The 15,426-nt window shown below is 39.1% G+C and overlaps 1 protein-coding gene across 1 annotated transcript in view; it reads right to left on the bottom strand.

Annotated features, from left to right (window-relative positions):
- Positions 1-15,426, bottom strand: part of slc16a1b (solute carrier family 16 member 1b) — a 40,234-nt gene that overhangs the window by 12,288 nt on the left and 12,520 nt on the right. The window contains exon 2 of the mRNA XM_084086964.1: positions 3,249-3,543. Within this exon, the coding sequence (XP_083943090.1) occupies positions 3,249-3,465 (217 nt within the window). The 5' untranslated portion in view covers positions 3,466-3,543. The remainder of the gene's footprint in view (positions 1-3,248; positions 3,544-15,426) is intronic.

Raw genomic sequence — 15,426 nt, 5'->3', positions numbered from 1 at the left:
ATGGGTGCAGTTTTCACACCTGTGTAGGTGTTTGTAAATTGTCTTTGCAATCCATGTATGATAATATTGACAGCACTGATCCTGTGTCAAGTTCCATCTTCAATTTTACCCCTTCAATAATTGGAGTCACCCAGATCATTTTGTGGTCCGTCTCTTTAAGGGAATGCAGCTCAATGTATGACAAGCCTGCCATATCCGCAATTGCAATTATCGCATTCAACACTAGAGTGCGCAGATGCAGAATACCTTTTTAGTTACTGACTCAATACATGACACAAAGAGATATTATATTACATAAATTCAATAAGTGCTGACATGAGAAGTGTCCAAACCTTGAATAAAAGTAAAGGACAAAAGGGCCACCACACTAGATTTTGTGTTCAAATCAATTTCTTTCATTCACTCATATACAAAAGCATATGTACAGAACATGATTTTAAAAATGCTGAGTTGTTTCAGCCCATGTTTAGGTCAAATATGGACAAAAATGTTTGGTTTGTCCAAATTTTACCCAAACATGGGCTTAAACAACCCAGCATTTTTTAAAAGAGCAGGGTTCATGTGGAAACAGAGATCCTTTTTTTTTCTTTACCTGCAGCATGTCATGTGACCATTAACCAACATCACAGAACTGTGAACAACTTATAATCCCAAGGGGAATTTTAAGTAAATATTTCAGGTCAAATGTGATCAGCAGACAAAAGTAGTTTGAATATGATATAGATATTCTCATTTTAGTGTGCCAAAGTTCACGTATGGTGAACTCTCACCTGCAAATTGTATGGCAACAATTTGTTTGACCAAGAGAGGGTCTAAAAGTCACAGACTGGTCAAATCAAAGACACTCATTTTTGAAAGTTTAGATAATATAAACTTTACTCATTAGGAGAAGCTGCATGTTTGGCAATGTCAAGGGAGTATTTTTTGAATGTATCATTAATATTGTAATTTTTTATAAATGGCAGACAACATACACTACTATTCAAAAGTTTAGGAATGTTATTTTTTCCAAATGTTTCTGAAATAAGTCTGTTATTCTGACCAAGGCAGAATTTATTTGATAAAAAAACGAAAACAAAGAAAAACTCTAGTAAAAACGGTAATATTGTGAAATGTTAAAAGTCTTCAGTGTCACATGATCCTTCAGAAATCATTCTAATATGCTAATTTGGTTGTTAAAAAGGGTTGTAAACAGTAAATCAATTTAAGGATTCTTTGATAAACAGAAAGTTCAAAAGAACAGCATTTATGCTGCAAAAGATTTATATTTCAAATAATAAAATGTATTTACTGTCACTTTCGATCAATTTAATTTAATGCATCCTTGTTTATTAAAAGTATTTTAAAAAACGTACTGACCCCTAACTTTTGAATGACACCATATAGCAGTGACATCATTTTGATTAGTGTGAACACCCCTTATGAAGAAAGAAGAAAAAAAGAGGATAGAAAGTAATAAAGATTGATTCATTCATTAGGTTACAGCACATGCTCACTTGCATCAACTCTGTACATTTATTAAACTACACTTTTCCTTTCAAACATTCACTTTTTTAAATTCAGTCACATTTACAACAACTGGTTCACAAGAAAGAAAAAAGAAAAGAGCAACTATCTTTCTCTGCCCCTCCCCTCCCCCGCTCTGCCTTTCTCAGATTATGCGTGACTGGAAGAGCCTCTTTGTTGAGTTCAGGCTACGTGCAAAGCAACATGAACCTAATGTAGTCAGTGTGTATAAGTGAGGTGGAAACCACACACGCTTGACAACAGGAAGTGACACCATCAGTCTACAGCGTACTCAGTCACATTTTCTCTGACGTGGTAGTTGACTGCAAATATTAGTCATACTATGTGTAAGTTTGTATCCTCCCTAGTACAGTGTCAAGCGACTCTGCAACCTTTCAACCCTTAAACCAAAAATTCATAGAAGTAAAGAAGGGTGATTGCCTTCTTTGCCTGTTAGAACATCTGGTAGGAAAACTAGTTTAAACCTACATTTACCTAATCAGCTTAATTATATGAAAACCTGTTTAAACATACAGCTGTGTTTCAGATCTGACCTTATTTTACTCTACCAGAACACAGAAGAAACAAAACAGCTAGAGAGAGAGTTAAGGCTCGTTCACACCAAGAACGAGAACTATAAAAATAACTCTATTAGAATCCACACCAGCAGACGATATAAATGTTCGGTTTATTATAAGCGCACACAGCAGTTTTGTCGTCTGCCACTTCAAATGCTTGAGCTCTTTAATGTTTGGTGGATTCTGATTGGCTGTCACAGTTTTTAATCCTTTAACAGCTGGACAAAATCATTCTGAAAGTGATTCTAACAATATTGTTTCCCTTTGCTATTATCGTTTGGCTGTCACTGTTTTTATCCTTTATCAGCTGGACAAAATCATTCTGAAAGTGATTCTAACAATATCGTTTCCCTTTGCTATTATCGTTATAGCTGTGGTGTGGACTCAGCTATTCTCTTATATTTAGAATGATTTTTAGAACTATATCTTTACCGTTATCATCCTTGGTGTGAACGGGCCTTTACACAAAACTCAGAATTGAACAACTCTATAGTTTTCAGTCAGGTGGCTGGTGCGGAGACCTGGAGGGAAACGCATGCATTGAACTGCAGCACAGGCCTGTCTATTTTCCATCAGTTTCATGCCATGAATATTTAGATCACCTCTCAAAAGAAGGAAAACTAATTTATGTGAACAAACCGCAAGTTCTGGGCACTTTCGATCCATATCACCTACCTCAGTATTTCAATCACTACAAACAGTACGATATTCACACAGAATGCGTTTTTAACAGGCATTCATGGGAAGCCTAATTACAAAGTATGTAAGTTTCATCACAAGAGGTTGTTTACTCAAAACAATAACAAAGATGTAACTTGATGATGCAGTGATGGAGCATGGAATCATGGGAGTTGTCGTGTTCACCTAATTCTGATACTGGTACCATTCTGATACATCGACCTGTAGACGAACCTGTTTGAGTGAGTGGAGGCGGGGGTTTGCATATTCATACTATACTAAATGATCCACGTATGCTAAATGAAGCAAGGGTGTAGAGTTACATTCAAGCTATTTTAAGGCATGAATAATTTTTTTAATAAAAAAAAAAAAGATTTAAATGTACCATTTTGGCGATAAAAGATGAATTTTAAGGAATTAAATAATTGACAGGGGGACTTTAAGTACCAAGCAGGACAGAAGTGAAAGTAGTAAAACAAAACTGACCTCCCGCATACATGACAGCCAGCATGATTGATGAGATCCATGACACTTGGCTGCTGGTGGCACTGAAAATCACCTCGATCTCTTTGAAGAACACCGTAATGGATTTTGGGAAGGCATAGGAGAAGCCAATGCTGATAAAGGCCCCTACTACCACTGCCCAGCCCCAGCCGCCCTCGGGAGGAGTGTAGCCTACCGGCCCTCCTGTTGCTGGCGGCATCTTTACACACACACACACTGACGAGGATGATGACGAAGAAGAGAAGAATCAGCTGAGCTTCAAGCGAACTGGATCAGTCTATGAGGAGAAAAAGAGAAGGATTTAGAGAAGGCACACAAGCATAGACTGAAATAAGAGGATTCACATGACAGATCTCAACCCTAACCATTTGTGAACCGTGTCAGACGTTGTTGTAGATCACACTGGACAAGATCCAATTCAGGGAAAGTTATCCACGCGGACAGAGCAAGAGTACAGCATGTGAATGAACAAAGCGTGAACAAAAACACTGTGTAAACAGCTTGTAGTTTGAGCGTAACTGCTATAGTTAGTTACTCTTTAACAGAGCTGATGTCAAAACACACAAACATACGAGACCTCATCAAAAGACATCAAAACCATCAGAAGAACAGAGATGTTGGCACAAGTGCCTTCACACACAAACAGTCTTTTCTGTCTCTCTTAGCCTTTAGAGCACAGAATAGGTTTATTTGAGCATGAAAGTCATGGTCTAGGCTGGTATGTGTGCTTGGAGGGGTGAAGGCTAAATCACTGCCAGGGCCTCAGATAGGAGGAAGGTTCATATATCAGAGAGGACAGATGGGGGTAAGGAGTCCCATTTTAATTAAGTCCTCTATTTGTTGCTTCAGGCAGAACTTACTTACCTGAGAACTCAAATAGCTGCTATGATGCAACTAATGTGGGGTAATGTGTGGGGTGACACGTGCACTTCAGGGGCTACCGTTTAAGCGAAGCACTGTTTTACTTGGTCAAACCAATCATAATAAAAATACATTTGATTATGTTAACATTACTCTGTGCCTTGTGGCTAATATGAGACACTTGTTGCACACTGCAGTAAGCTAGATCGATATTCGAATTATCATATTAATAAAAGATGGATGACTTATGTTGCTAAAAGACATGCAATTATTTTAAAACATTGTATGGTGGAGAAAAAGCTGTATTACTGTTAGTACAAATAAAGCTATTTCTGATTATGCTATGTAAGCCACTTGACAAAATAGTGTTGTCTAATTTACTTTTTGGGTATAAACATGCAACTTGTGGTAAATAAAAAAAACAAGAGATTCAAACAATATTGTTGAGCTATGAGCAAACAATTATAAGTTCTTTGGATTTAAACATTGTTGGAAACATTTGGGATAATGCAAGTTATCAACTAATTAACATTCTTCTAGTGTTTTTTTTAAAATATTTTAATAAAAAATGTTTACATATTGTGCCTAGTCAAGTATAGGTTATGTTATCTCTTAGAAATCATGACAATGTAGTTTCATTTTGTGTTAAAACCAGTTTATTAATAAGGTCATATGGTATTTGCAGAATCATAGGAATTGTTTCATGGGAACTGAATTCATGGGAATTCAAGGCCTGCTGTTGTATGTCTGAAGAAGCTAAAAGCATGAGAGTATGTTAGTACACTCCAGCCATTCAAAGGATGATGAGAGATTCAGCAGTTTTATAATTGGTGAAATCGAGTGCAGTGAGCAGGGATTTTTGGCATAAATATTAGAGTGAGGGTTGTTTTTCAAGATAGCAGCTGACACTAACAAATACGTGAAGATGTGCCAAACATTTAAGAGGGTTGAACTGAGACTAACAGTTACCGCACATTAAGCCAATACAAATAAAAGAGATACCAAAATTAAGACATTTTTCCATTTTAAAAGTGGGCGCACATATTGTTCTAGTGGGGAACGGCTCTTGTCATTCTGCCACTAGACACAGCGAAGACCTCTAGTCTCAAATAGCCAAACTTTTGACAAACAACAAAGTCTGTTTCACACAACAGAGTATCCTGCCCAATAGTTGTTTACAGAAAAACCACCGCCTGACCGACATCTATTGTTATACTGTTATACACAGCCAAAATACTGGAGAGTTGTGCAGATAACAATGAATGAGACACTGAGACATCTAAGCAGCTGTTCGATCTTCAAGTATTACACATATTCCATCACTGCCAATACTGAAATGCAGAACACTTGTTTTGAGAAAGAAACTCCTGCTGAACTCAACATTTCTAAAGAGCAGCTTTCACTGGCGCCACACGTAAACTTCTATTCTCTATGCTATATGCATCAACCATAAAGTTGTGAAAAATCTAAGTTTTAGAAGTAGCCTATTAAAATCATTCAGAAATTGCAAGCATTTGTGATATGCTTATCACATTATGTAGCCTAAATTTGCTATATTTCAATGTATTGTGCAGCCCTAAAAATAATAATAGGCCTAATAACAATAAATCCTATGGTCTGAAATAATGGAGGCTTATACTCCTTGGCTGACTGAAGGTTGTCATGAAAATGTTTGATGTATTTTGTATTAATGTTTGCATTAGAAAAAGGGGTAAAATTGGGTAAAAATCTTTAAAACTATTCCATCCTTCCACCCTCTACTACAAATTATAGCCCTAGAACAGGGGTCGGCTAGCCTGTATAGGGAACTTTTTCCTTCTTCAAAGAAGAGACCAGGAGATGTTGGGATCGCATTCAAACAGAAGTTATTCTTTATTGAGAACTTCGCATTGCGTTGCTACAGTTCTTCCAACAGTCTAACTTAGTTCTTTACAGTATAGTTTTTTATACATTTACAAAGAGGAGGGACTGAAAAAGGTGGAGACAAATCTAGGGATGTTAACTGATGACCGTTTGACCGATGGTTGACCGTATCAACGTTAACCGATCAAAGTTGTCGGTAGTCGGTTAAAAAAAAAGAAGTGATCTCTAAATTAGGCTATTATAGACAGTGGACTAAACGCTACTACAGTTAGCCATCTCATTCCAAGATCTTTTTGTGTGAAGTGAACAAATCCCTCACACTCAATTTTTCATAACTCGCCTGTTTGTATTTAATAAACCAATAAAAACATTTGGCGCGAGGTCACAGCGCTTGGGTTCGCGCGCTCACAAGGTTTGCGAAAAGTAAAGACTACAGGCTAAAACACTCGAGGTTAGAGCCAGGGCAGACGGCAGGATGAAGCGTGCAAAGAAAAGTAGTGTGTGGGACCACTTCACCAAAAAGAATGACACAAATGTAAGTTGCAACTTGTGTGATACAGTGCTTAAATACAGTAGTAGCACATCATCTATGATGCATCACCTGAAAACGCGACACCCGCAAGCCTCTTCGGGTGAGAAAGGTAGCCAAAGCGGGAGGCAGAGCGGCAGAGAGATGCGACGGAGTTGCGAAACTGCAGGCGCGGCTCGAAATGGCTGTTATTTCAAATAGCGTAGCAATTTCAACCGGCTAATGAGGCTCGGTGGTCGGTCAAGAAAATGTTTAGTTTTCGCCATCCCTAGACAAATCCAAACAAAGCATGCAAATGAGTATACAGGTTTAGGTAACACACCCTAGACTGAGGGTCTGGCCAATCCTAATTCAATCAGCATAACAGTCTATTGCATTGCTAATCCAATCAGCCTGATGATTCAACGTCTGGGGCTGGGGCTCCAAGAGCCATTTGGGCTCCGAAAGCCATTTGCAGAACAAAAGGTGACAGCCTCAGTGATCTGACTCATTTAACTTATAATGGAGAAAACAGGAATTGCAACTTTGCTGAGCCGAATCATTCGTGTGATATCATCATCTTAACCTTAAAAGCTAAATACAATATTATTTACCGTGATGTTATGTACGGAAGCATATTTGAAATAGATTCTTAAATTTGTTATTCCACACCTGGCAAGCCAGACCTACATCAAGATCTTAGGTCTGGCAACTCACCATAGACACGGCTCAATCTGAGGGGTGGGATAAATGGCTGTCTTTCAAATTCACTCTGCACGCAATAGGACAGTGCTTCAACCAACCAGAGCGTTTTCCCAACAGCGGAGCTAGTTGATAGATTCAACTTTTGCCATATCGGTCCGGCAAAACTACGAACACATCTTCCGTTTTTTTAAGAATGACTTAAGTGCCGTTCTTTGCTCTTTTCTCAAAAGAAAAACTTAACTCCAAGTCCTCCAGAGTCGCGGCCAAAGCCGATTCGAAAGACTGTTCTCCAGCAGCAGCCATTCTTTGTTTTCAAGTAGCAGGGAACCGTCGCAACTCTGTCGTCATTATGTTAAACATTTAAGAAATTAATTGATGAAAAATGCAACTAGATTTGCCTGTGACAGACTGTTAAAAGTGTCTTTTGTAACTGGTAGTGAGCTCGTTGTTAAATCCTGTAGTAGGATTAACAAAAAAAGGTCATTAACAAAAAGCCACATTTGTGGGGCGGTGTCCGGGTTTTACACTGGATAAATTAATAAAGCAGTAGTGACACGTAACCTGCCAAGTATCTTCATTCACCAACTTGCAACACAGACCACCTTGCTAAAACACATATGTGGGAGATGCAGAATGGATAAAAATAACTCAAAAATAAAAGAGGACTTGAATAAGCCCATTAATGGCATGTTTGAGTTATGCTCTTAACAAACTGTTTTATTTCCTCTTTGCATATTGTGAATAATAAATGTGTATCATTTTAATTTGCTTGTTACACAATGGAGCCTAACTTATTGTAATAATTATTTGACGTAGCTTACTTTTACACTCAGAATTATTCCTTGGCATCCTCACGTACTAAACTGCATTTTTTTTGGTTTGCGTGCTGGAGGTATGCTATTACGTCGTGTGCAGAGTGATGTTAAAATGTAAGCTGGTGAGAGATAATGGCACTATCTATTGGAAAATAGGGCATACAAAGAATGGAAAGACTATGCGTTCATCCTACCTAGTTTTGTGAATCCAAAGCCGGTGTGTCTTATCTGCAAAAAAGCGATCCACAGACTCTTTTGAATGCATTGCAGAATTTTTTTTAATTAAAAGCTCTCAATTCATCTCAAAATAAAACATTGCTGCAAAAACGTTCTCGTACTTTTATTTTGAAGGCAAAATCACTAAACATGAAGGTTTTGTGAGTAACTGTTGCTGACAGATCTATTTCAAAACCAGCCGCTATCAAAATAATCTGGCTGCGGGCCCAGGCCAGATATTATTGCTGGCGGGCCAGTTTTCACCTGTTGTTATTCTTAAGACTGTTATTCTTAATAACACACAATAAAACAATATACAGAAACATTTGTTCTTCTTGTGTGAATAGACTACAGAACTAAAATGAGGGACGGGCCACAAATCCGTAAGTAAGAAGTTTGCAAAACTGTGGGAACGGTTTTTGATTTTGATTTCATGTCAACTTGCATGGGACTGTTTCAATCCAGTATGTGATTTCATCTTGTATTGATGCCATCAAATGTACAAACATCTGTGGTCAGACAAGCTCAAAGACACAGTAGCTGAATTGTTCTGTAAACAAACTGAGAATGGAGACTTGAGCATTGTGATCCCACATTCTCCAACTTCCTTGTGATGTTTTATTTATGACTACAGACAGACTAACCTCTGTTTGGTTTGCCAATGAAGTGATGCATTAACCCCTTCTCTTAATCCTAATTGGGCTGCAAATCTGTCAATCACCTTCACAACTTGCTTATTTGGATTTTTTTCACTGTACACACACACACACACACACACACACACACACACACACACACACACACACACACACACACACACACACACACACACACACACACACACACACACACACACACACACACACACACACACACACACACACACACACACACACACACACACACACACACACAAAACAACATTTCCTATGAGAAATACCAAACAGCACATAGGATGTGAAACAGAGCCGCAATAAATGATTAAAAATTTCACTTGGATGCCCGGTTGCTTTTTCACTCACGCGCAATGGGCTAATGAAGACAATCACATGTTGACAAAACCCCTGAGTCTGGAAAAATCTGTAGGCTTGAGCACTTTAAAGTGCTGATCTGTTTCCTAACACACTCCATTGAGACCTGTGAGGGGCCAAAACCCCAGCAGAATACCAGATCAGCTGGAGCCAGATCAACTCATACATAAGACTTATGCATTCCTACCCGCTGTTCTTTTAATCCTCTGGAAACGTATGCATTTAATCTTACTTATAACTGGTACAGGAAAAATTAAGGTGCGTGTGTGTTGCGACCTCAAGATATCTAGCAAAAATAAGCATTTTTGTTTTCCGCTGACTTCGCATATATGCCCTTGTAAGGGCAGTGTAGCTTAACTGCCATAACGTTATTTATAAATCATTAATAAAGTGTGACAACCCTGCAAAAACAAATAAGCAAAGATTAATACTTCTGGTTACTGCAAAACAATGTTGTAATATTCAGGGGTCAGAAATGAATTTAAAATCAGTACAATGTTATTAAAACATCTACACAATGTATGCATCCATATCTATGTGGAAATCATGTTGGTTTAAAAACTGCTTGAACCATGACCATGTCTAAAATTAAATAGCCTGTAAATCTCCCAGAATGCTTCAGTATGGCCCAATTAAGACATGAAGAGTCTCTTTCCTCCTGAGACTGCAGTGTTGGACAGGCTGCTGGTTCAGCGGTCTCCTGAGAGTCTGTGGATGTCCTGAACTGCTCTCCAAAGTGGATCTGTGTGTATATCAGTCAGACTCTCAACCGAAGAGGTTATGGCCTAATATTTCTCTACTGGGAGCTGCAGGATATTGACTAGTCATAGGTTGAGAGATGATGGTCTTGTGCTTTTTACAAGAGACAAGAGATCAGCACTAAAAGGAAGCAGATTCTTACCCTCTCAGTGTAGGTCAGGTGTTGCATTTAATCTAAAGTTGGGATAAGTCAGAATGGTTGACTAGTTGGTCAATAGATGATCCATCATCAGCCAGCATTAATTAAATCCCATTAAACATGGATCATTTTGCATACACACCATGATAGTATTATTCCATATTCTGTTCACATTTTCAGTGGATTTTCACTTTGCTCTCTGAAACTTAAAGGGATACTACACCAATTAGCATTAAGCTTTGTATTGGTGGAAACCTGGTAATATTTTCGAACGACCGTGCTTCCGTCCCTCATGTCCCCCTGAGACGAGAGATTTCTGTATTGTGTGTCTGGAAAAAAAACTCAGATGAGGCAAAAATCGTCATTTTGCGTCATCGGAGGCTTTTTTGGCCAGAGGCTAGAGACTACAGCCAGTAGTAGGAGCTCGTTCCGCATGTTTTCAACCCGCCCATAGGGGGTGGGATCTCAAGATAAAACGACGTATTTTCAGTTTCGAGTCAACTAGTAGCCTAGTTGTATCATTTCTTCCGATACTGCCCTCTGTAACCGGTAGGCGTGGCTTGGGAGTGGCCTCGTAGGGCAGCGAAGCAAGTGCATTCTGGGAGTTGTTGGCTTTCATCCACATGAGCCAAAAATACATTTTCTGGCTTTTCTCAGTCTAGAAGGCACCAACTTCTAAAATAATGTCACATTTCTACTACATAAATGACCGAATTTAAATACAGATTCATCTTTCAAGCGGTGAAATATCCATATAAATGTAATTTAACATTTTAAGTGAAATTCTTTGGAGACTGAAATGTCAGTTCATGCTTTTCAATTTAAATCAAATCTGTTTCTCAACAGGCCAATCAAACAACCTTTGGGTTACCAGTCTGACTCTAACCCATTAGGCCACGATGGCAACGACTGCGTTGGGCAAGTAATGTAAACGGTGTATGGCCGAATACTGTGTAACACCAACTATCGCAGAAAGTCTCATATTAACTTGACAGGTACTCTAGTGATTAATCTGTCAAGTACTCAAGTATACAAAATTATAAGAATGCATATCTCTAGTTTTGCATGGCTTAATGGTTAAATAAGTCTAATAAATATGACTTCCTATACTAGGGCTGCACAATATATAGAAATTATTGAAATATCGCAAATGTATATATCGTAATATGCATATCGAGCTTTGCATAGCCTAATCGCAACGGCTTGCGATATCCGAATCATTTTAATAGGCTACTACAAAAAGTTGCTTGTGTGTGATTTGCTTGATGTTAAAAAGAGTTAAAGGTGCTCTAAGCGATGCCACGCGTTTTTTAGGCCAAAACATTTTTTGTCACATACAGCAAACATCTCCTAATTATCCGCTAGCTGCCTGTCCCCTGAACACACTGTAAAAAAACGCGGTCTCTGTAGACACCACAGGCTCCACAAACAGCAACAAAAACAAACTGGGCTCACCCGCACCATGAAACACAACAAAGAGTGCTCCAGCCAGTCACCGACAAGAAGTATTTGAGGGTGGGGTTTGGGGGGTTAGTGCGAGTGCACATGAAGTGGGTGTGTGGAGGAGAGAGAAACATGAAGAGGGAAGTTTGAATTATGGCCGAAACACGACCAAAGAGACGACGTTCCGATGAACAAATTGCAAAGAAGAGGGACAAGGATAAGGGACGAGGATAAGGAACGCGCAAAATACCGAATTTACATCGGAAAAACCTTTTAAAGGTGGCGAGAACTCCGCCGGCAGAAGGGCTTCCAATCCACATTCAGGTTGCTCTGTTTTTGCAGAACAGGTAAATCCATATTTCTTTCTAAACTGACGTTCATGTTCGCCAAACCAACACAAGGATGTAATTAGCTAGAACTATGCAGTCAGCATTAACTTTGGTGAATACAACATATAATGTTATGTTTCTAGCAGCGATCAATCTCTATTGTAAATGATCAAGCAAATTCACAGTAGGACGACAATTTGTGTGAATGATTGTTTCCATCCACTGTTTGTTATGAATTTGAATGTTCATTTATAGGCTTTTGACAACTTTGACTAAATTTGTTTACGATGCCGCCGTTGTTTATGCTCACTGGGAAACGCGAAGCTACGTTATCTTGCTATTATTGCGTCCTTGTATGGGAGCTATAGTTATAGCTTCAGGTGGCGAAACGATTTTAAAATAATGTTTCTTTTTCTGCATTCTGTTCTGCAATATATAAAACCCTTTATCTAACTTGGCGACATTACACATTGAATGAAGTATCAGTAAAACTTAACTTTATTTGTAGTGACTACTTTGACTTTCCTTTATGCCGGAAGGGAGGGGAGGAGGGAGGAGACGGGATGAGGAGGAGGGAGGGTCTAGCTAGCCTCCGTTTTGTTTGACAACAATTCGAATGTCAACAAGAAGTTACGACTCCCGGCATCGCTTAGAGCACCTTTAAGCTCAATAAGCTGCAGAAAACAACTCACTGCAGTACTCGCACTGTCTGACAATTTAAATAGTATTTAAATAGTTTTTGTTTTATTTGTTTAAATTGATGTTAAAATGACATTGTCAGAATTGTGACATTACTATTTATGTAATGCTAAAACACTGCTGTTCACTTTCAGGAGTTCTGATGCTTTCCTTTCCAAGAAAGAATGTGAAACATATATTGTTTATTTCATTTTCAGTTTTTTAAATATATTTAAAATATAATTTAAATGTATTATACACACTTAAAGCAATATTGTATCGCATATCGAATATCACATTATTTAACAAGTAATCACATATCGCATTTTTCTTCAGTATCGTGCAGCCCTACTTCCTACGCTGTCCCCAGTGGCGGTTCTAGGATTTTTCTGTAACAGGGGCCATTAAGGGGCCACATGTTACATTCAGGGGCCAAATACAGGGTACATTCAAGCACACAAAATAATTTATTCAGTACGGTGCAAATACATTTCGGCAGTCATTCCTTTTTCAAATGCTCTAATAAAAAATTATGAGCCAACAAAGTTCTTAATGATTTTTTTCATTTATTTATACTGTGCATACAGGACACAATGCACTTCATTCTGAATTCCACCTTTTAAGTTTCATAATCATGTCGTCGCTTATAAACAGTAAATTATTGTTAATTGTTCAGGGGTGGAATTGCATCTGTGATCGTTGTGAAGAATTCTCTTGCTCTTCTCGTCGACGATTGATGGGTGGGAATCTCTAGGCACCTCACGATTCGATTCGATTATGATTCAGAGGGTAACGATTATCGATTATTAACGATTTCTTTTTTTTACTACTTGGTACTTTTAAAGCAAAGTATTTATGATGACCCATAACGGACTTACTTCCAATACTTCCTATATTAATTTTATTAATAAAACAAATGGAAGTGATTTGGCAAGTCAACTGTAAGGTTACATTTGCCAGCATATGTCCCAACATTGCAAAGAACCAACAGGAAAATAAATGTGTGCCTGTACTAGCAGCGTACTTGTAGTAAATTAATACAAACTTCAGCATATTCTGAATCTCTAGCATTTAATAATAGACTTCTAACCAACATCCTCTTGTTATTTCCAATGAGCAATATAATCCTTCAGACAAAAAACAAACAAAAAAAACATTTTGCTGTAGCAAATTCACAAACCGTTTTCGTTCAAAAATATAGAATTATGTACCAGCAGCTCTCATACAAACAAGATACAAAAAAGTTAAAACCAAGATGGCGCCGCGGATGGCTGCCTCGGTGTGGAGCTCTCCAGTCATTGTGTTGTTTTTGTTCGTTTGTTCTGCGTTTAGTCATTCTTTTCCTATCAGTTTCACCAAAGACGAACTTCTGGACATTAGGAAACACACACCAGACAAGTTTTTTACAGATTTTGATAACTCAGACGTTTTACTGGACATTCTCGTTGGAGGGGCAGCGGTGTTGTTCAAACGCGCGGTCAGACGCAAACGCGGGAAGCGCGCGGGCGCGCTGGTTAAACTCCGCGAGCGCGGCCTCCGCACTGCACTACCCAGTATTCATCTTGCGAATCTCCGATCTCTTCCTAACAAAATGGACGAACTTCTTCTCCTCACCCGCACTATCAAGGATTTTTTAAACTCCGCTGCTCTGTGCTTCACTGAAACCTGGCTGAGTGAAGCCATACCGGACAACGCACTACATCTGCCGGGCTTCCAGCTGTTCCGAGCGGATCGCATCGCGGAACTAACGGGGAAAACGAGAGGTGGTGGATTGTGTTTCTTCATTAACGAAAGTTGGTGTTCAGATGTAACAACACTGAAGAAGATGTGCTCTCCTAATTTAGAGGCGCATTTCATAAACTGTAAACCTTTCTACTCGCCGCGGGAGTTTTCCTCATTCATTCTCGCGAATGTTTACATTCCTCCAGACGCGTGTGTGAGCGCAGCGCTACAACAGCTGGCTGAACATATAGCTGAAATGGAACAAAGGTACCCAGACTCTCTTTTAATCATTCTTGGGGATTTTAACAAAGCAAATCTCTCCCGTGAACTGCCAAAATACAGACAGCATGTTACATGTCCTACCAGAGACAGTAATATATTGGACCACTGTTACACCACGATAAAGAATGCGTATCACTCCGTCCCACGGGCAGCTTTGGGGCTCTCTGATCACTGTTTGGTTCATCTTATACCGACCTACAGGCAGAAACTGAAATCAGCTAAACCTGTAATAAGGACTGTAAAAAGATGGACCAATGAAGCAGAGCAGGATCTACAGGCCTGCTTCGATTGCACTGATTGGACTGTTTTTGAAGCTGCAGCCACCGATCTGGATGAGCTCACAGATACTGTAACATCATATATCAGTTTCTGTGAGGATACATGCATTCCTACCAGGACATTCTTATCATTCACTAATGATAAACCATGGTTTACTGGGAAACTCAAACAGCTTCGTCATGCCAAAGAAGATGCTTACAGAAGTGGGGATAAAATCTTGTATAACCAGGCCAGAAACAGACTGACAAAGGAGATCAGAGTTGCTAAAAAAAGCTACTCTGAAAAGCTGAAAAACCAGTTTTCAGCCAACGACCCCGCATCAGTCTGGAGAGGCCTGAGGAACATCACCAACTACAAATCACCATCCCCCCCATCTGTGGAGAATCAACAACTGGCTGACACTCTCAATGCATTCTATTGCAGGTTTGAGAAGCCCAGACTCACACCTCACACCCGCTCTGATGTGCACTTCACACATCCACCATCACCTCCTGCAACCCCTCTCCTCCCCCCTTCTGCCATCCAACCTG

The sequence above is a fragment of the Abramis brama genome (assembly GCF_963993115.1).
Source record: "Abramis brama genome assembly, chromosome: 16".
NCBI lineage: Eukaryota > Metazoa > Chordata > Actinopteri > Cypriniformes > Leuciscidae > Abramis > Abramis brama.
The sequence above is the reverse complement of the archived record's forward strand: the minus strand, read 5'-3'. Positions and strand labels throughout refer to the sequence as shown.